At 44.5% G+C, this 24,259-nt stretch overlaps 1 protein-coding gene across 1 annotated transcript; it reads left to right on the top strand.

Moving 5' to 3' along the window:
• Window positions 1-653: 653 nt before the first annotated feature.
• LOC147427732 (SNF1-related protein kinase regulatory subunit beta-2) lies at window positions 654-23,603 on the top strand. The gene is made up of 4 exons (XM_086496553.1): window positions 654-1,099; window positions 22,202-22,371; window positions 22,454-22,616; window positions 23,126-23,603. Exons 1-4 carry the CDS (start codon window positions 914-916, stop codon window positions 23,462-23,464), a joined length of 858 nt encoding a protein of 285 aa, XP_086352679.1. The 5' UTR covers window positions 654-913; the 3' UTR covers window positions 23,465-23,603.
• Window positions 23,604-24,259: the final 656 nt, after the last annotated feature.

Here is a 24,259-nt window from a genome sequence, read left to right as displayed (position 1 = left end):
TGAACTTGAACCAAAGGTGAATTAGAGAACTCCCACCGATTGACCCTAAAAGGTTGAGTTCAAGAATTAGTCTGATGGACCGATAAGCAAAGGTGCTTTGTAGTTAAGGGATTAATATGAGAAAAGTAAATGGTATCACCCCCTTGAGTTGGCATCGAAGAGCAGGAGGAGTCCTGACTTGGTGTCGGCTTCAAGCGAGAGGGATGTCAAGGATCTCAGTGTATCCATTTGAAGATGGTATAGTCGAGGGTCCTTGGCATGGCCCTCACAAGCACACCCGCTAGGCTATGCACGATTGCCTGTCTGTGCTCTTGTGATTGGTTATACAAGCTCAAATGCCGTTCTGTGTGAACGTGAGGACAAATGTATAAGAAAATCTACAAGTTTGTCGTCGGGCACGTATGAATGGAGCCTTAGGTTTGTAAAGTTGGGTGTTTACAAATAGGTTGATTTAATGGCCAAGATTCAAGCTGTCTTTCGAGACACGTTCGCATGTGTCAATCCCCTCACTTTTGTTGTTGCATCTGAGTTTACCGATTTTTCTGAATTTACACAAAGCGCATCAGACGGCTCATATTGCACCAGATCCTTGAAATGGGCGTGTGCCATCGACCGCCTCGTACAGATGCTCGTGTGAGATAGTGAGTGGAGGAGGGGTTTACTTGAGCGCACTGGGAAATTGAGGATTGAGGGAGAGAGAGAGAGAGAGGAGAGAGAGCGTGAGGTAGGCCCGTCTGCAGATGCGCTTTTCTGACCAGCAAGAAGCAAGACTTCAAGGCCATGACGCCGTGACGCCGGCTTTCCTCGTTTTTCCTTCCGAGCTGCGCTTTTCTTACAAGCTAGTCGATGAAGCTCTTGATGCTTGCTTTCCCCGTTTCTCCTTTCTGAAAGAACTCAAAGAACAAGGAGATCGATGGGCAATGCTAACAGCACCCAAGAGCAGAAAGGAGTGGAGTGCACTCAAATTCTAAGATCAGAGCTCCAGAATTCGAACTCCCATGAAGAGGATTGTAATTCTGGTGATTCCGATTCAATGGCCAACACACCCCCTGAGTCACCCAGCAGCTCTGTGCGCTCTCCACTCATGTTCTCCCCGCAGGTCAGTAATCTAATCATTTATGTCATAGTTGGGATTTTATATATTCAGTTTTTAATAATTACTACCTCAAGCGTGTTCATGCCAATACACAGCCCTTGTGGTGCTAAAATGTTACATATTTTATGCAAATAGTGAAATTAAGATACCCACTTTGCGCTCATCATGTGATTCATTTTTATAAAAGGAATTAGAGGGGCACCGAAAAACTCACTGGAAAGCTTGTGGAATTCTTTCTAGATATTGAGTTAATTCACAGTAAAAAAGTGATTTTTTTTGGGAGAGAAAATCTTGTTTAAACAAAGAAGGACACAGCTCAGTCCAACCTTCTTCGGTAGTTCCAATCACTATATTGAGTCCTTGTTATTTCATGGGTAGCATTTTTATTGTGTGAGAGTAGACTTTATTTGGTAAATTCTCTTTGTGTTCTTTGTTAATGTGTGATTCTGATTTGGACTATACTATAGTTTTGTTGATTCAATCTCCCATAATCATTAAGTCTTCTTTTCACAATCATTGTTTGAGCCTTGCAAACTAAGGTAGTATTTCTTTGACTCAATGTCATTCGGCCTTGTGTGCTATTATTTTTTGATTAATATTGTTATTACTACCTTGCAATTTTTACGCTGGGCTATAATATGGTGGCCAGTACTGCTTTTGGCCAGTTATGTCAATAACATATGTTTTAACATACAATTGTAAATAGCAGATAAAGTGAGTTTCTTTTTGGGGCCAAGTGTCTATTGGTATTCAAATATGTGTGAGTGGGCTCAAGAAACTGTTGTAATCATGACAGTTCCTTAATATAAAAAGAAATACCGCAAGGGGTGCCTGATAGGGGCTGCCCCATTGTGTCTGGAATAAAGTGTTTTCTTTTAGGTCAGTTTGCTATTTTCCGTTAGATATGGTGTTGTCACGTGCACATCTAACCCTATGTGCATGTGGACAAGCTGTAACTCCTACTTCTATGGTTTAGGTCAACATAGGAAGTGTTTTGGCATCCTTGTGAGCTTGTATGCAGGACATGCATGTCCAGGCTTTTAGAGTAGTTGCATACCCTGATTGCCCAGTCCATATAGTACCATTAGTACCAAGTTTAGACAATTCACCGCATGTGAACCCCATTTACCGCATGGGAACCACCTCTTATTAGTGAGTCGTCAAACTTGATAATAAGTGACATTTTGACATTTTACTGCAAATCGTGGGGGTTGGAGGGACATTGCTCGACCCAGCTTTTTGATGCTATATAGGCAGCCCATGGACAAGAAGCAGAAGTTGTTGGGGTATAAAGCCCAATGTGGTCGCCCAGGTAAGTGGGCGGGCCGCCAGGTATGTACACATATTCTTTTGTAAAAACCTAATAAGAACTCACTATGCTCTACACATTACAGTAGAGCGAGTTCACCATATCGTCGTGCTCTTCTTCTCGCACTCTCTCTCGCGTCGCACTTCCGCTCGTACTCCTTCAACTGGTATCAGAGCTCAGATCGAGGCTCGGGGCAGCACTGCAGGAGGCTAGAGTCACCAGCTCAGATTGGAGTGAAATTCGACAGGCGAAGACACGGCCCCAAATCCTGTGGGAGAGCCCGAAGGGCATGGTGTTCTCAGAATTTCATTCTGAGGTCATCTCGACCACCGTTCGGCTTCGACAAAGGTCTACACAGGCCATTTTCGACTACGTGGTCTCGGTGGGTGCAGATCCGACTCTGCAAATTTGGGGTTTTCGGCCTACGACTGCATGTGCTGAGGATATCGACACTCCCAGAGTGTTGATTTGTGGCTGTCTACACATCGAAGGACGGCTCACAATTCTTGGAGGCGTGTCACATACGACACGGGCGCATCTACACACAGACTGTAGGCAACATCCACTAGTTCATCAGGTAGCTTGTGTTTGCTGCTTGATATTCCAGATTTCATCCTGACATTGCAGGTACTTCCACATGGGATGTATTGTCAGAGATGATGTATGTCTGTTGAGGGTTTGCTGGCTGTGAGTCACGCGCAAACAACCGCCGCAGCGGTTACAGCATACAGTGGGAAATTTGTGGATGTATGACTTTGTGGGAATTCTATGTACTGTCAGATTTACTGCAGCCTTTGTTGAGGGTCGAGTGAGGTTTTATTGAGCTGGGGGATTCTCGAATGTTAAGATCCTTTCGGTGATACAGGTCTTGGAGCGATCCCTCGAGCACCCTTAGATAGGCAGCTAGGATGTATTGACTGTGAGTTAGACAGTTGGGATTGCATCTTTGCTTTACTGCCGTTGAGGCATTGTCGCAGTCTATGCTTATAGGACAGTGACAGGACAGTGAGAGACAGTACAGGTGCAGGACAGGTTTACCCGCAGCTTACAGTGTCAGAGAGACAATGTTTTTTGAGCTGTTTTTTGGTCTGTTTTTGAGTACACCATAGCCATTTTACAAAGGAGACTGCCAAAATTTATGCAGAATCTGAAGCTTTCTTGGTTCATTTGACAGGTTGATATTGGTTCAGAGGTCAGTTTACAGGGGAAACTTTGCCGAATTTTTTCCAGGAAAGTAAACCACTGTGAAGCGTAGCTATGGCTGGATCACAGGACACTGCTCTTTACAATATCAAGAAGCTGGATGGAACCAATTTCCCATTGTGGAAGAAGCAGATTTGGCACGTGTTGGTACAAAAGAAGCAGATAAAACCTATAAAGCTCAAGGGGATAAAACCAGAAGATATGGACGAAGATGAATGGAGCGAAATGGATGAATTGGCACTTTCTACCATTATGCTGACTTTGGCAGAAAGCGTTTACTTCAATGTAGCAGATGAGATGTCGGCTTATCAAGCATGGTTAAAGCTCAGTGATCTTTATGAGAAGCAGAGTGCAGCTTCACAGGTATACTGGCTTAAGAAGCTTGTTGACTTGAAGATGAAAGAAGGGACATCTATGTCCAATCATTTGAATGAATTCAACACAATCTATAGTCAGTTGTCAGCTCAAGGTGTCAAGTTTGATGAACCTGTTAGAGCTATGTTCCTGTTGATCACATTGCCGGAAAGTTGGGACACTTTTCGCACAGCTTTGAGTAATTCTGCACCTCCAGATGGTTTGAACATAGCAGGTGTAGAAAGAAGTCTGCTTACTGAAGAAACCAATAGAAAGACAATGGACAAAGGCAAAGGAACAGCCTTAGTTGTCAGGGGAAGGACCAAAGAAAAGTACAAAGGTGGAAAGAGGAATCAGTCTCGTAGCAAGTCCCGCAGTGCTAAAGGCAAGAGTGACATAGAATGCTACCATTGTGGCAAGAAGGGTCACATGAAAAGAGACTGGAGAGAATGGAAAGCAGAAAAAGGCAAAGAGAAAGCTGAAGACCATGGTGAGAAGAACAAGTCCTCAGTCAAGATTCAAGAAATAAATGTGACAAACACTGTTGCAGAGGATGACAGTCTAGTTTCAGGAGACATCTACTTCTTGAAGAATACAATGGACTCAGCTCTTCTTACAGCATCTGATGGAAATGCACTGAGTGACTGGATTATAGACTCAGGGACATCACTTCATGTGTCTCCAAACAAGGAGTGGTTTACCTCTTATGTGACCACTAAAGATCATGTTCGGCTAGGCAATGGACAGACATGTGAGATCTTAGGTGTTGGAGATGTACAATTGAAGTTTCAGAATGGCTCTTCTTTCACGCTGAAGAATGTGAGACATGTTCCCGCAATTACAAAGAGCTTGATCAGCACAGGTTTACTTGATGATGCTGGCTACGTCACCACTTTTGGACAGAACATGTGGAAGATATCCAAGGGTTCTATGACAGTAGCACATGGAGTAAAGTCTGGAGGACTTTACATGATTTATGTATCAAATGTCTCTAAAATGTAATCAATGTAACCGAGCAGCAACGTTTCTTTGTGGCATAGCCGGTTAGGACATATGTCCAAGAAGGGAATGGAAATCTTGTCTCGTTCTGGTTATTTGCCTGGCTTTTCATTTAATGATTTTGAATTCTGTGAACATTGTCTGTATGGTAAGCAAACACAGCAACCACATAAGCATAGAAGCAGTAGAAGAGATACACAGTTGGCACTTGTTCATAGTGATTTGTGTGGACCTATGCCTAACCTATCTCTAGGGGGAGCTTCTTACTTTATGACATTTATAGATGATTACTCGAGGAAAGTATGGGTTTACTTTCTCAAGCACAAGGATGAAGCGTTTAGTGTTTTCAAAACGTTTGTGACACTTGTGGAGAATCAGAGTGGCAAGAAGCTTAAATGCTTACGCACTGACAATGGTGGAGAGTATGTTTCAAAGGCCTTTCAGGACTTTTGTGAGTCAAAAGGTATAAAACGTGAACTTACTGCTCCTTACAATCCTCCTCAAAATGGTGTTGCTGAGAGGATGAATAGGACCATACAAGAGAAGGTCAGAAGTATGTTGTCTAATGCACAGCTGCCAAATGGGTTTTGGGCTGAAGCTGTATCAACAGCTGTTCATCTTGTTAATAGATCTCCTAGCAAGGTTTTGCAGAAGGATTCAGTGCCAGAGATGGTATGGTCAGGCAAAATGCCCTCATACAAGCATCTCAGAGTCTTTGGCTGTGAGGCATAAGCAAACACAGCAGCCACATAAGCATAGAAGCAGTAGAAGAGATACACAGTTGGCACTTGTTCATAGTGATTTGTGTGGACCTATGCCTAACCTATCTCTAGGGGGAGCTTCTTACTTTATGACATTTATAGATGATTACTCGAGGAAAGTATGGGTTTACTTTCTCAAGCACAAGGATGAAGCGTTTAGTGTTTTCAAAACGTTTGTGACACTTGTGGAGAATCAGAGTGGCAAGAAGCTTAAATGCTTACGCACTGACAATGGTGGAGAGTATGTTTCAAAGGCCTTTCAGGACTTTTGTGAGTCAAAAGGTATAAAACGTGAACTTACTGCTCCTTACAATCCTCCTCAAAATGGTGTTGCTGAGAGGATGAATAGGACCATACAAGAGAAGGTCAGAAGTATGTTGTCTAATGCACAACTGCCAAATGGGTTTTGGGCTGAAGCTGTATCAACAGCTGTTCATCTTGTAAATAGATCTCCTAGCAAGGTTTTGCAGAAGGATTCAGTGCCAGAGATGGTATGGTCAGGCAAAATGCCCTCATACAAGCATCTCAGAGTCTTTGGGTGTGAGGAATTTAGGAACAAACTTGAGCCAAAGAGTAGAAAGTGCATCTTTCTAGGCTATGGTAATTCTGGTGAGATGGGGTACAGACTTTGGGATCCCGAATCCAGAAAGGTTGTCCGCAGCAATGATGTTCACTTTAATGAATCCAAATATCATTCTAAACCAGAGAGGGTTAAGGAGATTAGAAGAGTTGTCTTCCAAGAAGATGGACCTGCACGTGCAAGACAAAATGTCAGGGCTCAAGAGGAGCAAGGACAGGATAGAGTGGAACCACAGGTTGTGGCTGAGCCTGAGCCACCTATTGTGCGTAGATCTGGATGTGTCACGCGACCTCCTGATAGGTTTGTTCCATCTATGAACTATGTCATGTTGACTGATTGCAATGAGCCTTCTTGTTACAAGGAAGCAGTGCAAATGAAGGACTCCGGGAATTGGCAATTGGCCATGCAGTTAGAGATGACAGCTCTGCATAAAAACAAGACATGGAAGCTAGTTAAATTACCACAGGGCAAAAAGGCTCTACCCTGTAAATGGGTTTACAGGTATAAGATCACCGCTCATGATAGTCAGCCAAAGTACAAAGCAAGGCTTGTTGCCAAGGGCTTTAAGCAAGAACAAGGCATTGACTTTGATGAAGTCTTCTCTCCAGTGGTCAAGATGACTACATTGAGATGCTTTCTTGCATTGGTTGCCATATTAGATTTGGTGTTGCACCAAATGGATGTCAAGACAGCGTTCTTGCATGGTGATTTAGATGTGGAAATTTACATGCAGCAGCCAGAAGGGTTTGTTGAGAAAGGCAAGGAAGATTGGGTATGCCAGTTGTTAAAGAGTCTTTATGGCTTAAAACAATCACTGAGGGCATGGTACCATAAATTCCACAAGTTTATGCTTTCTCAAGGCTACAAACGTATTGAGTTCGATCACTGTCTATATACAAAGAAGGCTAAGGATGGAAGTTGGCTGATCCTTATTTTGTATGTGGATGACATGTTGATTGCTGGCAAGCACTTGGAAGAAATTTCAGCTTTGAAGTCAAAGATGGCAAAATCGTTTGACATGAAAGACATGGGTGAGGCAAGTCATATACTTGGTATGCGCATTGAGAGAGACAGATCAAAGCAGTTGATTTGGTTATCTCAAACAGAGTATATTGACAAGGTTTTGCAACGTTTCAATATGGAGAAGGGAAAGGCACTGAGTGTTCCATTGCCACCATATGTGAAACTTAGCAAACAAGATTGTCCTGTGTCTGAGGAAGAACAGGCTGAAATGGATAAGATTCCATATGCGTCTGCAGTGGGTAGTTTGATGTATGCAATGATTGCTACTCGCCCAGACATTGCATTTGCAGTGGGAGTAGTAAGTCGATTCATGTCAAACCCAGGCAAGAAACATTGGGAGGCAGTGAAAGGAATATTGAGATACCTGAAAGCTACAAAGAGTATGCGTATATGCTATGGGAGTCAGAAGCTAAGTGTAAAGGGTTTTACAGACTCAGATTATGCAGGTGACTTAGACAACCGAAGGTCTACGTCAGGGTATGTCTTTACATTGGTTGGTGGAGCAGTATCATGGCGTTCTAGATTACAAGATTGTGTTACTCAGTCTACTACAGAGGCTGAATATGTTGCAGCATCAGAGGCATGCAAAGAATCAATTTGGCTTAATCGACTAGTAACAGATTTGGGAATCAAAGAAGAGATGTCTGTGTTATATTGTGATAGTCAAAGTGCTATACAATTGGCTCGCAATCCAGTTTATCACTCAAAGACAAAGCATATGGATGTGAAGTATCATTTCATCAGGGAAATGCTCGAGGATAAGCAACTTCAGCTTGTCAAAGTTCACACCACAGAAAATCCTGCTGATCTACTTACAAAAGGACTTCCCTCAAAGAGCTTTGCGCATTTTCGCAAGCAGTTAGGTGTAGGGTAGTACATCACTTCTCTACATCTCTTGTATATTAGCGTGTATAGTAGCTTCTCTCACACTTAAAGTACCACATTGGACTTTAAGTGGGAGGTTGTTGGGGTATAAAGCCCAATGTGGTCGCCCAGGTAAGTGGGCGTGCCGCCAGGTATGTACACATATTCTTTTGTAAAAACCTAATAAGAACTCACTATGCTCTACACATTACAGTAGAGCGAGTTCACCATATCGTCGTGCTCTTCTTCTCGCACTCTCTCTCGCGTCGCACTTCCGCTCGTACTCCTTCAGAAGTACCAATAGTACCTGCAACACAAGGACCCAAAAGGCCACCCCTCCAACCAACGTTTTTCCAGCCATCTTCAGCACCATCAATGCAACAATTTCAGCATTCCCCTATCAATGTTTTCACCCGCCATCATCATCGTTTTTCAGCGTTTGCAGATTTCAGCCATGATCACCAGCAGATTGCAGTTTCAAGCCAAAGTTCATTAGCATTTTTAGCATTAGCCCATAGTCTCGTTGCGATCGCAGATCCTAGCCTCGACATCATTAGCGTTTTCAGATTTCAGCCTTCAGCCTCGCAGTACCTGTTAGAGTTACACCACCGTTACTTTGCCATTTTATACGGCTAGTGATTGTCCTGGGTTGGCCACCCATCGCACATCATGTAGATTGCATGGGGGACACTTTTAGCATGTGTCTGGCCGGTAATTTTCTGAGCCTGGCTGGGTGCACACAGTTTTAGCCATTTTTGGGCTTTTAATGTTTTTTGCACTAGTTACACATTTTTGCCCTACCTCAACCTAAGATTCTATAAATAGAATGCTTAGGGTCTTGTAGTCATTCATAGATTGTTTATTGAGAGCATCATTTGCAGAGCACTTGCGTTCTCTCTCTCTCTCTCTCTCTCTCTCTCTCTCTCTCTCTCTCCAGCGTTTTCAGCGCACGTGGCTCACATTCTTTTCGCTGCTCACTCTCACAGTACAGAGCATCTACCGCAAGTTCCATCAGCATTCTGGCATGTAGTACCATTGTACCTAGCAATAGAGAGGGGGGTTTCCTTGGAGGGGGATTTGGGACCCCATTTGATGTCGGTTTCTTTCTCTATCACTCATAGTTTTCATTCTCTCTCTCACTCTAGTCTATTGCACAATTCTCATGAAGTAAAAAGGAGGGCTCTCTCCCTCCTTCAGTAAAAGGAACCTTGAGTATGCACTGAGCACTCATCTTGAGCATTCACCATCAATCACTTCCGCTGCACATTACATTGGTATCAGAGCTCTTTGGCAGTGTTAGGTATCATCACTCAAGAAAAGAACCTAAAGAATCTGTCTTAGGTTTTTTCTCAAAGAATCTTGTAATGGGAATGGCCTATGAACTTTGAGAATAGCGGAATTAAGAGACTTAAGAGTGAGCATTTTTGTGAGATTACTTTGAGAACATAGAGGGTGAACTTAATTGATGGTAGCAACTTGAATATAGTACTTAATTAACTTGGCATGAACAATACTTTTGCAAGAGAGAGAGTATTAGAGAACATGACAATAGTTGAGGACCGGATTTACTTGGAGCCGGTCCCCCCTCTAAAAGGCGTTTGTATTATAGATTCTCCCATCAAGAGAGACTTTGTTTCAATACAATCTTTGTGTTCCTTGTGACAATACAATCTTTTTGTTCCTTGGTGATGCTATGAACATTGAAGATGGAAAGCTTCATGCATCACGAGCTTAACATAACCTTGCAAAAAGCATTAACTATCCCAAGCCTCAGTCCCAAGGCCTCAAACACCTTTGAAGGTGGAGAGAGCTAGCGGGGAATGAGGGTAGGGAAGAAGAAGAAGAATCATTCATAGGAGAAAGAAATAGTTCCTCACTTATTATCACTCTTCTTCTTAGCATAGCATAATAGCATAGTAATGAAGATGAAGAAGATGACAAGCTTAAGCATTGAACCATGGCTCTTGGTTGGATTTGCAATCCATAGCCAAGAGTGTTGGTGTAGGCTCTCCACTTCTCCACATGCTTGGAGAAGGAGATGGAGCTCTTGGACTTTGCACTCCACACAATGAGAGAATGTGTGTGTGTGTGTGGGAGAGTATACCTCCCCTCTCATGCTTGGTCCACCTCTCTCTCTCTCTCTTATTATTTTATTATTTCATTTGGACATGTGTCCTGTTTTTCCTCTTTGAGAGAAAGAACTTAATTATTTATTTTTATGTATTTAAATTCTCATTGGACCTCTTTAAAACATAACCAATAACATTCAAGCACATCATGAAGGTCACATGTGAAGGATCATTTGAACATGCTTATTAAGTCATTTGGTTGAATTGAATACTTCAAGGACTTAGTCAATCAAGCAAGCATGTGTCTTTTATGCTTCTTAAGTCATTTGTTTTGAATTGAATACTTTAAGCCTTAGTCAATCAAGCATATAAACGTTCATGCCTCTTGAGAATTTATCTTTGAATTCAACATTTCAAAAACCTTAGTCATTTAAGCATAAAAATCACCTTAAGCTTTGGGCAAGGTTTCTATAACCACTTTAAACATCTTAGCACCTCATGCTTGGGTAGGATTCCCATCTCGAGGTTAGCCCTAGTTTGCGTAAGGTCAAATGACTTTTTAACACTAACTTTTGGAGGTCTTTAATGAAGCTAACCCTAAGGTCTTTTAAGCTCCATTAGATGCACGTTGCTCCTTGATAGACTACCTCCGTTTGGACTCTTTTTGAGATGTAACCATCTCACCTCTTGGTCCCTTGATGAGGCAAATCTAGAAGCACTAATTGCACATTGTTCTTTGGTAGACCGTCTCCTTTTGGACCCCTATTGAGATACAACCATTTCTCCTTTTGGTCCCCTGTTAAGATAGGTTTAGAAGCACATATATATATCCCAACTCTTGTTCCCCTTTTATCTTCCCATATTAAGTGATCAGTTTAATATGAGAAAATCATTTGGTAAAGTTAGATATTATATTTTATGACAATCTTCTTGTCTCGAACTTGGACTTATTTGCCACTCCCACCCTTAGTCCATCGCGCATTAGGCGTGCTCCCGTCTTTATTGCTTTGTCTTAAGGGCAATTAAGCCATAAAGAAACACAATTTTTGTTTTCTTGTTTGAGTTTGCACGTAACGACTTCTGTCACGTGACACATCCAACCCTATCTGTCTGTGGACAAGCTACAACATGATCAAGGTTCAGTCAGACCAGTCAATCTAGATTTAGAAGTGACCTGGCACTTTTGTGAGTCTACTCGTAGACCGTGCATGCCCAATCACTTAGCATAGATACATATCCTCTAGTTGCACATAGCATGATCATCAGAATTCCCATCAGAATCCATCAGATTTCATCAGGGGAATTTTCCAGTACATTTTGCCTATTTTTCCTATTTTTGCTATTTTTCACTTATTATTTTAAGTGACTTCCCAACAAAAGTAGGTAGGGCAATTTTGCTAAGTTTGTATATAAGCAAACCCAAGTTAGCACTAAATGGCAGAAGAGGCAGCAGAAGCTCCACGCTCAACATGCAACTTCTCAGCAGACATCCCTAGGAGACCTAGCATTTTGCAGACCTAGCATCACCTAGCGTTTTTCCCCATCAGATCAACCTCGGCTACCGCAGACAGCAAGAGCCCCAGCGTTTTTGCAAGAGATCAGCAGATCAGCCTAGCGTTTTGCATTTTGCAGAACCACGGCAGCAGTAGGACCAAAATTGAGCCCTAGCGATTTTGGTTGTAGATCAACCCTGGCGTTTTGTACCTTCATCGCGACAGAATGTCAAGAAACATTAGCGTTTTCAGTTTTCAGTAGTTGATACCCGCAGATCAAGTCCCGAACCTCGCAGATCTCACCTTCTCGCAACAGTTCCTTGCCGCACGATCCGTTTCCGCAAGGTTTACAGTTTCAGCCCGGAAAACACAGATTTCAGCATCTGCGTTTTTAGCGTGTCGTCGTCGCATCGTCGCCATCGACATTGTCACCGACATATAGTCAGAAGTCAGCAGATAGAAGATTAGCAGATTTTAGCACATAGCGTTTTTGGACAGCAGTAGAAAGATTGCAGATTTCAGCCCTTAGGTCGACTTCGCCATCACCGTCGTCATCGTCGACATAGTCTAGACTTGCATCAGTCTCATGCATACCATTTGTACCAGATTGTGCAATCATAAGTAGACCACTCTCGCCGACGAGAGTGGGGCCTTCGGAGGAGGGTTTTACAACGTCTCTGGTGTCGTATCTCTCTTCTCTCTATCTCTCAGTCTCATGCACTTGCACGCACAGTGTCCATTCACTTTGTTCGTGATCATTGCACTCTCTCATTAAGAACGGAAGGCTCTACCTTCCATAAGAACAAAAAGGAACCTTGAGCGCAGTTCGGAGCACTCATCTTGAGCAAAACGCAAACAATCATTCCGCTGCACCTAACATTGGTATCAGAGCTTTGGCAGTGTTCTGTATCGCTCAAGGAAAGAACCACAAGAATCACGAGAATTTTTTTTGCTTGTTAAGGTCGCACGAACCCAAGTTCGCTTGGGCGTGTCGATTCCTAATCGTGTTTTTCTGAAGAGTAACACGAATCCCAAGAAAAAAGGGCTTGTCCAGCCTCTTCTTGTGTCTCTTTTCACTCATTGAGAGTGGACTGTGCACTTAGCGGCCGGCCAATCGACGTGAGGTGGGAAAAAGCAACCTTGGTGTGAGTGCAAGGCCGCCAAGGGGTGCGCACGCGGAAAAGAGTAGAACTTGGGTGAAGAGAAGATCTTTCTGGAACACGGTTTGCAAGCGAAAGAAAACCTTAAGAACCTCAAGAACTCAAGACCCGCAAGAACCCAAGTTCCTCGTGAACTCAAGAACCAAGACCCCCAAGAACCCAAGTTCCTGGTGGACTTAAGAACCCAAGACCCACAAGAACCCAAGTTCCTCGTGAACTTAAGAACCCAAGACCCACAAGAACCCACAAGAACCTACGACTTCAGAATGATCATCACTCGAAGCGGAATGGATACTTCGCTTGGAGATGATGAGCATGAGAGAGGCGAAGAAGAATTTTCCCCACCAAAAGGTTTTTTTGACCCTTCCCCATCTACGACAACGATTGCACTAAATCCAATGGAGGAGTTGGAACTGTCGTTTATGGAACAGAATTTACAACGCAAAGCAAGAAATGCCGCAAGAATGGCAGCCATAGTGCGTGAGCGCGAGCAAGCACTCTTGGAAGCCAAAGAACGACAAGCCAAATTGGATCGTGAATACAAAGAAAGAAAAGCAGAAATGGAACGCAAACACGTAGAAGACGAAGGAGAAAGACAAGCAGCGAACAAAGCAAGACAAGCAGAATTTGATCGCGAGATCAAAGCAAGAAGGGAAGAGTTCTTGCGACTCTTTTCTCAAGCTCAGGTACAGATGCAAGAGAATCAGGAAAAGGAGACTCTCTTAGTCTCTTCTTCTCCACAGCATGACACACAGGATTTACATGATTGTGTGAAGCATGATGATGATTTGATTGACAATGATAAGCATGATGATTTGGATGACAAAGATAAGCATGATGATTTGAATGATATTGCTAAGCATGATGATTTGGATGCCAATGACAAGCATGATGATTTGCATGATCAAGATGTGATTTCTCACAAGCATGATGAGTTGCATGAAGATGATGTGATTGTTCACAAGGATGATGAGTTAGTTGATGCTTTTTCTAGCGAAGCTAACCTCGTTGTAGATTCGATCAATCACGAAGAACCGATCTTGGCTTTCGAGTCGAGGTCCAAAGAACCCCACAGGACGATGCGATCATTCAGGAAGAACCGATCTTGGCTCTCGAGCCTAGGTCCAAGGAACCCTCACATGAAGTATTATATGTTCGCATGATTGATACGCACGCATTGTTCGAATGTTTCATTCGTGATCGTTTCCTGTATTTTAGTCAGCATCTTTATGTGATCCCTTTTACTAGGCATGACATATGTATGTTGAGCACGTTTCTTTCATGGATGAGCACGAATGTATGCGGATTTTTCATGAAAAGCTGAAAAGTATGTATGTCAAGAAGTCACATTCCATGTCTCTTCCTTGGCATGACACATATGTAGAAAGAACACATGAAAGTATGAGCACCAAGCATGGGCATTTCCGTTGTGAATTTCCACAGTTGCGTGTATGTGGTGAACGGTTTGGCACTCCGTCTATTTGTTCATCCACATTGCATGCACAGTCTTTGAGAAAGCCAAGATTTTTTCCACTCACTTTACATGGAATAGGTATGTTCATGTTTTTGCGTTGGAAATGGTTTCAGGAATTTTTAGCCATGGAGATTCTTGAAGACGAAAGAAGCATGACTCTAAACGAAGTTGAAGCATCGAAGAAGCCGCAAAAGACTTTGTCGCTTTCGGCGCGGCCCATAGAAGCAAGCGTTGCAGACCTTTATGAAGTTCAAGTATCGCATGACCCACACATCAGAGTGGGCCGGCGAAAAGTCCCTTCCAGGATTCTGGATGCTATTGGCGATCTCCCTTGACGCCATACAGTTCGGTACCAGTACCTCAGTTTGAAAAGCAGGGGATGTCACGTGACACATCCAACCCTATGTGTCCGTGGACAAGTTACATCATGATCAGGAATCAGTCAGTCCAGTCAATCTAGATTTAGAAGTGATCTGGCACTTTTGTGACTCTATTCGTAGACCGTGCATGCCTAGTCACTTAGCATAGATGCATATCCTCTAGTTGCACACAGCATGATCATCAGAATTCCCATCAGAATCCATCAGATTCCATCAGGGGAATTTTCCAGTGCATTTAGCCTATTTTCCCTAATTTTGGTATTTTTCACTTATTATTTTTAAGTGACTTCCCAACAAAAGTAGGTAGGGCAATTTTGCTAAGTTTGTATATAAGCAAACCCAAGTTAGCACTAAATGGCAGAAGAGGCAGCAGGAGCTCCATGCTCAACAGGAAACTTCTCAGCAGACACCCCCAGGAGACCTAGCATTTTGCAGATCTAGCATCACCTAGCGTTTTTTCCCATCAGATCAGCCTCAGCTACCGCAGACAGCAAGAGCCCCTACGTTTTTGCAAGAGATCAGCAGATCAGCCTAGCGTTTTGCATTTTGTAGAACCACGGTAGCAGCAGGACCAAAATTCAGCCCTAGCGTTTTTGGTTGCAGATCAGCCCCGGCGTTTTGTACCTTCATCACGACAGAAAGTCAAGGAACATTAGCGTTTTCAGTTTTCAGCAGTTGATACCCGCAGATCAAGTCCTGAACTCGCAGATCTCACCTTTTCGCAGCAGTTCCTCGCCGCACGGTCCGTTTCCGCAAGGTTTACAGTTTCAGCCCGGAAAACGCAGATTTCAGCATCTGCGTTTTCAGCGCGTCGTCGTCGCATCGTCGCCATCGACATCGTCACCGACATATAGTCAGAATTCAGCAGATAGAAGATTAGCAGATTTCAGCACATAGCGTTTTTGGACAGCAGTAGAAAGATTGCAGATTTCAGCCCTTAGGTCGACTTCGCCATCACCGTCGTCATCGTCGACATAGTCTAGACTTGCATCAGTCTCATGCATACCATTTGTACCAGATTGTGCAATCATAAGTAGATCACTCTTGCCGACGAGAGTGGGGCCTTCGGAGGAGGGTTTTACGTCGTCTCTGGTGTCGTATCTCTCTTCTCTCTATCTCTCAGTCTCATACACTTGCACGCACAGTGTCCATTCACTTTGTTCGTGATCATTGCACTCTCTCATTAAGAATGGAAGGCTCTACCTTCCATAAGAACAAAAAGGAACCTTGAGCATATTTCGGAGCACTCATCTTGAGCAAAGCGCAAACAATCATTCCGCTGCACCTAACAACTTGGGTGTGTCGATCTCTCTAATCTGTGTTTTTGAAGAGTGGTAGGTAACCCAAAAAAGAAGGGCTTGCCAAGCCTTCCCTCGCTCCTGAGAGCGGACCTTGAGGCTTGCACATTGCGGCAAGCCAATTGACGTGAGGTGGGAAAAAGAAACCTTGGTGTGAGCACAAGGATGCCAAAGGGTACACCCGCAGGAAGGAGTCGAGCTTGGGTAAGAGAAAAGCCTTCTTAAACGCAGATTGCAAGCAGCACCAAGTAGCAAGTACCAAGAACCCCAAGTACCCCAAGAACCCAAGTACCCCAAGTATTCAAGTACCCCAAGCACTCAGTGCACGGTCATCACCAGAAGTGGAATGAATACTTTGTGTGAAGGTGATGAGATTGGATACTTTGTGTGAAGGTGATGAGATTGGAATTGGAGAAGAAGAAGTTTCTACACCAAGAGAAAGGTTTCCAAATCTTCCTCCATCCCCATCTATGCTATGGATTACACCAAATGCTATGGAGACTTTGATGAAGTCCATGATGGAATGACAAGAGGCTCACCGGGCCGCCATGGTAAGAGAGCATGAAGAACGGAGGGAAGCTCCATGCATAGTTGTTACGTGCAGCGGAATGAATGTTTGCGCTTTGCTTAAGATGAGTGCTCCGAACTATGCTCAAGGTTCCTTTTTGTTCTTATGGAAGGTAGAGCCTTCGGTTCTTAATGAGAGTGCAATGATCACGAACAAAGTGAGTGGACACTGTGCGTGCAAGTGTATGAGATTGAGAGATAGAGAGAGAAGAGAACACCCTTCATCCGATCGCTCCTTCAGATTTGGGTTTCCATGCGACGGGCTATCATACGCTCACCTCCCTCATGTCGTGAGGAGATTGAGCGCCAACCTCTCATTTGGAATGCTGCAGTTCTTGATTCTTCGGTTGATCCACCCCGTCAGCTTGGAGAGAGGACTCACATTGATTGGGCTGCCTGGGACACTGGCCCTGCTGCCTCTATGCGGTTGTTTCATGAGTCACGTATGCTGGATGCTGATTTTGTGGCAGAACATTATGACATTGGTCGCGGGGTGACAAACAAAGTGCTTGAGATTGATTCCGCCGTTCCTTCAAAGTGGGATGCAGTCATGAGAGGCACGGTTCAGATGCCTCCCCATTGTGGCTGGGAAGGCCTCTTTGCTCAGAGAACTCTCTTATTTGCTCGTTTAGACACCATGCTATTCACAGTCGATACTGACCAGTCTCAGGGGATTCATGCTAGATTGACATATGATGCCACCTCTCCGCACCTTGCCCTTCCCGGAGCTCGATGGGAGGCCATCAGAGTAGTTGGCTCCCGCGGGAAGCTTCGTTGTGTTGACCCTCGTTTCGCTTCCGTCGATGCTGCACTTTGGAGGCTTTGGGTGCGGGAGGGTCGTGCCCTATCTCAGCTTTATTGGGACCCAGGCGAGTGGCATTGGCCTCACTCTGACCCCACCGGTGCACCATTATCCTTCTTTGAGTACACTGTCAGGATTGGACGGTTAGCATTGATGAGACAGCGCCAGAGCAGCCCACTCGTATGCGTTTCTGGTTACATTCAGGCCTCTCCCATGCCTATCTGCAGCAGTTTTGGTCCACCATCTGGGATTTACATGCGGCTCGTCGTATTTCTTTTTTCATGCAGATGATTGCACATGCGGGACTTCCAGTTGGGACTTGGCTAGCTACTTGGGTCATGATCCGTTATGTACTCGCTGTCCTTTGCGACTACTTGAGTCACTTGCACATTGTCTTTGGTCATGCTCAGCTTCCCATGTACTGTGGCTTGCAGTTTGCTTTCTACTTAGCAGAGCAGGTGTTTAGCATGGATTTCTTACTTGGGGATCTATCTCATGGTTGATGCCGATGCCCGGCCCCCATCTTTTCTACGAGGGCTCAGACACAGATCCAGCCTTTATGCTCACATCGACTGGTTATCGGCGAGGTACTTTGGCTATGCTACCACAGATTGCTTGGCAGGGGGATTCTCAGACACGTGATGAAGTTTTTTCAGTCATCACTAGTATTACACTATGGAATGTTTGGAGAGCTCATTGTCTCCACATTCTAAGTGCGGCTCCACAGCTCCTTCAGGATACCCTCACTGCCATTTGGCTGGACATCATTCATACCCTGATTTGGTAGTGGGATTCGTCCTCAGGTACATCTCGAGCAGCCAAGGCATGCCGATTTGCCTTCCTTCGGCGTTGGGCTCGATCCCCACTCTTCTTCACCCTTACAGGTGGCCAGATTACGTGGCATTATGCCCCTCCTCGGTGGTTTCTCCTCTACTCATCACACCGACCACCATGAGATTGTTCTAGTCAAGTTGTCACTATAGTGGCTCTCCTCCTTACATTCAGCTTGTACACCCCACCTGATAGGCTATTTTGGCATCTGTTGGGCATTATATTGTACTCAGTACTATATAGCCCTGACTTTTTCCAAAAAGAAAGAGAGAGAGAGAGAGAGAGAGAGAGAGAGAGAGAGAGAGAGAGAGAGAGAGAGAGAGAGAGAGAGAGAGAGAGAGAGAGAGAGAGAGAGATATGAAATGAAATGAAATGAGATGAGATGAAATGAAATGTTATATTAACGTCTTCAGAAGGCTAGAATGACCTATGAGACCAGAAAGTTACAATGTTGTGACAAAGTAAGAGTAACAAAAATGACAAAATAAAATGACATAATAAAATGCTATGGAATCTGAAACAGCTAGGTGTGATCTAAGCAGATAGGTGGGATAGCTAAATCACAGATCACAAAAGATCCAGCTAGGTGGGATAGCTAAATCACAGATCACAAAAGATCCATCATCGGTCGTTGGCGGATTGCATCAATCTCCTCCATGGTCAATAGCCTGACCGAGCGTCGTGCATGTTGGGCCAAAGTGATCCGAATCCTCTGATGCAACCTCCGTCGATGCCGTGTAGTCCTCCGCAGCCATGGGCGTCTGGATCTCCCTAGCTCGGTCGCTCGGTCGATCAGTGTGCCTCCGGTGTGAGGCGGCGAGCTCTCCTGTGGTAGTAGCTCCTCCGGGTGTCCAGTGCCTGCTCTAAAGAAGTCTGTGATCCGTCTCTGAGACTGGCTGACCTCTCCTCTCATCAGGCTCTCTCTGTGTCTGCGCAGCTCGAGCAAAACCAGACCCAAGCATCTCTGATCCTCGTACCGCATGACTCTGGAGAGTGGTCCGAAGCCCTCTCTGAACAAGCAGTGGAAGCGGCCGTGTATCTCGTAGTAGACGGGGCAGTGGCATGTGTAGTGCAACTCTGTCTCAGGCTCCAGGTCACATAGGAGACATGTCCTGACCTCTGCTGGTACTCTGCTGTATCTCCCAGTCTCGATCCGCAGTTGGTGTGAAGATGTGCGTATCTGGCCAATAGCACATCGTATCCCATGAGACAAGTGGGTGTCCATGTATCTAGGTATCGTCACAAAACCGTCCTCCGTAAGCTGGAGAAGATGCTCTTTGTAGAAAGCCATCTTCGTGCCTAGCTCCTGTGCTGGCTGTATCCATGTCCTCCTGATGTCTAGCTGAGTCAGGTCCTGGCGGATGAGCCTGGTAATCTCGGACTGTGTGAGAGTCAGAGAGGGTGCATCCAATGAGTACTGGAAGGGTGGCAGTCTGTCTATGCTGAACCCATTCACTTGGAACCATGATGTCATCTCCCCATACCAACATGCTGTATCTCCTTGCATGGCTAACTGTCGAGAGGACTCAAGTGCAAGGCGGGCATATCTGTTTCTGGGAAGTTCCCAGATGCGGTGTATGAAGGAGACGGATCTGGTGAGCGCCTCAACCACTAGTGGGGGGGCAGCTAGCTCTGCTCGTATAATGGCACGTGGTACTGAAGTCTTGGCTCTAATGAGCCGTGAGAACATAGAGACTAGTGGTTTCTCCACGTCCCCCCATCCATCAGTGCGACCTGTCCTCCCATGATGGTCCAATGAAGGTCCCCAAATCTCAGCTCCATAGAGCAATGCAGAAGCCACCAGGGTGTCAAAGAGCTAGAGCTTCGTCTGAGGCTCTGGTCAATCTAGTCTCTGCTGCTCTTCTCAATGAAAATGCTGGTCCACTAAAAACCACTCCAAGGTAGGTGTAAGCATCTGTATACTCCACCGTCTCCTGGCCGTATGTGAATGCGGGCGCTGACCTCCTGATCCATTGTGGGGTCGTATTAAATACCATGACCTTGGTTTTACCAAGGTTGACAGACAAACCACTTTCATGGGCAAAGCTATGCAAAGCATCCAGGTGAGTTGCATCCCCTCTGGAGAGTCGGAGATCAACACAATATCATCAGCATATAACAATAGTGGGATCCATGTTCCTGCCAGTTGTGCACCTCTATCACCATCACTCTCAATGTAGTCAGAAACCTCATCCACATACATACCAAACAGAGTAGGAGAGAGCGGACAACCCTGCTTCACCCCAACAGTGGAGTGAACCGCTGTAGATAGGCCCTTTGAGGTGCGTACATGCCCCACTACTGACCTGTACAGTGCCATGACCCCCCAAATGAGCTCTGTGGGTACTCCCATCTCCTGTAATCTGGGCATCAATCTAGCTCTGGGTACGGTGTCAAATGCTTTGTGGAAGTCCACAAAGCTGCAATAGATCCGTCTCCCATGTGATCTGCCCTCCTCAATGATGGATCTGAGTGTCAAGATATGGTCAAGAGTAGAAAAACCTCTCCTGAATCCTGCCTGCCCGGCTGCGCGTATCCCTTCCCTCTCTGCCCATCTACTCAGCTGCTGCTCAAGAATGGATGCGTACAACCGTGCCAATGTGTGTCCGATCATGATAGTGCGATAATTCCCAGGCTCCATAGGGTCTCCTGACTTGAAGATAGGTACAATAGTAGACAGGCTCCAAGTATCAGGCAAGCCGTTACACATGGCATGGTTAAACATAACTGCTAGGAGCTCTGCTAGTAGATCTCTGGCATGGATGAAGTGCTCAGCCACTAAACCATCATGATCATATGCTCTCCCAATCCTCATCTTGTCAATGGCCTTCCTCACCACCTCAGCAGTGAAAAAAGCACATGTGTGGGGGCATGGATCGGGGAGGGGGGGTCAGGAAGGGGCGGCTGTCTAGGAACTGTGTTCAGAGATGACGCGTACTGACCCCAAGCCTCTGTGGAGGTAATGGCAGGGGGAGGGGAGTGCTCATGAAAGAGCCGCCATGCCTCACATGAGTCCTGACTCAAGAATAGCTGGTATAGATCCTGCTCTAGGCGAGCCAAAAATGCCCTCTTCTTCCGCCGCACTAGTCGTCGGAAGTCAATCTGTGTCTGTCTGTGAGTGATGTCCCCCAAAAGCACCTCCCTCTGAAGTCTAGCTCTGGTCTCTCGGCATTCCTCATCATACCAGCTGTTCTGGGGCATGCTCCCAGAACGACGTCTCTGCTCAGGCTGTGTGTGTGGGTATGCCTCTGCTGCTGCATCATGTAACGTCTGCGTCAGTATAGCAGTAAGCTCCTCCAAAGGTCGCCCTGGCTCTTCTGTACACAAGCGTCTGTAGATCCCATCTATGTATACAGAGTGTGTCTCCCGCGTGAAGGTGTAGCGAGTAGGAGCTGCCACTTGTGGCCTGTGTGCTACACTAAACTCGAAAGATATGGTCAGCGACACAAGAGCATGGTCCACTGCCACACCAATAGTTCTGGGTCCAACTGTGAGGTCCTGGATACTAGAGATGAGACTCGGCTGTGCCATGACATAATCCACTGTGCTAGCTCCATGTCTGTGTGGAAAGCATGTAAAACCCCCCGCAGCGGGTAGGCCATTCAAGATGACCAATCCATGTGCAGTCCCCATGTCTATCAAGTGTCGTCCATACTCAGTATGCTCCATCATGTGATAGTCTGGATAGGCCTGTCTCTGCAACATCCAGCTTTCTCAGCATCTCTTCTGAAGTATCATAAAAAACTGTCTGATGATGAGCAGTCCTACATTGAAATCCCCTAGAATGATGATGTCACCATCTCTAGAGAACTCCCAGATGTCATCATCCAAAATAGAAAAGGGGGACTGTCCTCTGGGTGGTGCATACACTGACGAGAGAGAGAGAGAGAGAGAGAGAGAGAGAGAGAGAGAGAGAGAGAGAGGTTTGCTGTGTACAGGCTCCTATTTTACCAATTTCAAGAGGCAACGGTGGACCAATGACATTTTACCCTCAAGGATCACAAAGGCAGACCCTTGAAGAGCAACAAGGAATTCCTACCATAATTCAGTGGACATATGGCGGAAATGAAGTCTATATTGAAGGATCATGGGATAATTGGCAAAACAGGTTGGAAGGCTGTGTGAAATTTGTAAAATCTTACCTTGTTTCCTGATCTAAAACTTTAAATTGCTTTGTTTTACACTTGTAGAACGCGCTTGCAGAGAGCTGGGAATGACTTCACCATAGTGAAGCTTCTTCCACCAGGTGTATACCAGTTCCGATTTCTAGTGGATGGGACCTTTCGATATTCACCAGACTTGCCATGCACTCATGATGAAAGGGGCCTTGTAAAGAACGTTCTTGATTTACAAGTAGGTGGTTGAAGAGGATAGATAGATATAGAGATATATATTTATTTTTACACACACACACACACACACACACACACACACACACACACACATGCGCGCGCACACACACACACACACACACACACACACACACACACACACATGCGCGCTCGCGCACACATATAAAAGAATATGTATGTACATTTGTAGGTAGATAGATACGTGTGTACGTTCATACCTGCGTATGTACATAAATACATGTTATGTTTGTACGTCTCTATGTAGATACATGTATATATATCAGAATAGATGTATATTATGTATGCCTGTACATATGTATGTATGTATGTAGGTAGATACATACATATGTTTATACATAGATACCTACATATGTACATAAATACATAAATACATAAATACATACACATTACATACATACGTACATGTATGTATACACACACAGACACGTATAGAGTGAATCATCTTTTCCATCTCTAAGGTTGACACAGATTTTCTGATTGGTTTCTCAGGAGAATGTTCCAGAGAATACAGAGAGCGTATCGGGGTTTGAACCTCCCCAGTCACCGGACTCTAGTTATACCAGCCTGTTTCCATCGTCAGAGGATTTTAGCAAAGAGCCACCCGCAGTGCCACCACAGCTACATCTTACACTGCTGGATGTGCATGACAATAGCGATGCTTCTGCTTCTCAGCTTCGACCCCAACATGTGGTCCTTAATCATCTCTATGTTGAAAAAGGGAGAACAGTACAATCTGTGCTTGCTCTTGGGTTAACTCATCGTTTTCTTTCTAAATATGTTACAGTTGTTCTTTACAAGCCGCTCCCGAGAAGAACCGGGAGCGCTTAGCACAAGATCTGTGAGATAGCCTTCTTTTAGCTTGCTTGATGCAAAGTGGACGGTTTTCGACTCATGTCATACTAGCAGCTTCTCGCTGATATGTTTACAAAATTGGCAATCATATATATGTGAAGAAGCAGCTTTCTCTTGGGCCTTTGTGGGGATGGTGGTGGTAATGAGTGAGTACAATTGTATAATGGAGCTAATAGTTTTAGTGTCTGGATGATCTATATCCTGCCTTTACCTTTTTAGGTGAATTTGGACTTTTCCTAGATTATATGTGTGGGTTGCATACACAAAAAACAGAATAGATCTTATGAATTATCATATTTGAAAGTAATCACTTCAATATATTTTTGAGTCTAGTTTCCTCATAATTTTTAGTGGTTTTCTTTTGCTGAACAAGTCTGCATCACGCTTGTCATTCCGCCAAGTCTACGTTTTTGAAATATTTTGGCAAGGTAGCATACTGCATTTTCTTTGCTTGATTCTAATTTTTGTAATAATAGATACTCAAAAGGTTTTTCTCTTTGAGGTTTTTTGGAATGCCCTTTGATTACAGTTTTCCTGCTTTTAGTTTTAGACCAAAAAGAACGAGGTCGTGCTTGATGTACCAAAACTAGTGCAACAATAAATAGGCAATAAATTGGTAATTGTTAAATATATATATTTTTTGGGCGATAAAAAACAGTACATCTTTCTTGAAGAAATTTGATATGCTGAAAACTAAGTCATGATTCGAGCAATGATTCTGTAGAGTTTAGGGAGGATAATTTTTTAATGTTAGAACTAATTGTAAATTCT

The sequence above is a fragment of the Adiantum capillus-veneris genome, chromosome 23 (genome assembly GCF_014529385.1).
Source record: "Adiantum capillus-veneris isolate H3 chromosome 23, ASM1452938v2, whole genome shotgun sequence".
Classification (NCBI taxonomy): domain Eukaryota; kingdom Viridiplantae; phylum Streptophyta; class Polypodiopsida; order Polypodiales; family Pteridaceae; genus Adiantum; species Adiantum capillus-veneris.
This window is presented reverse-complemented; position numbering and strand designations above follow the sequence as displayed.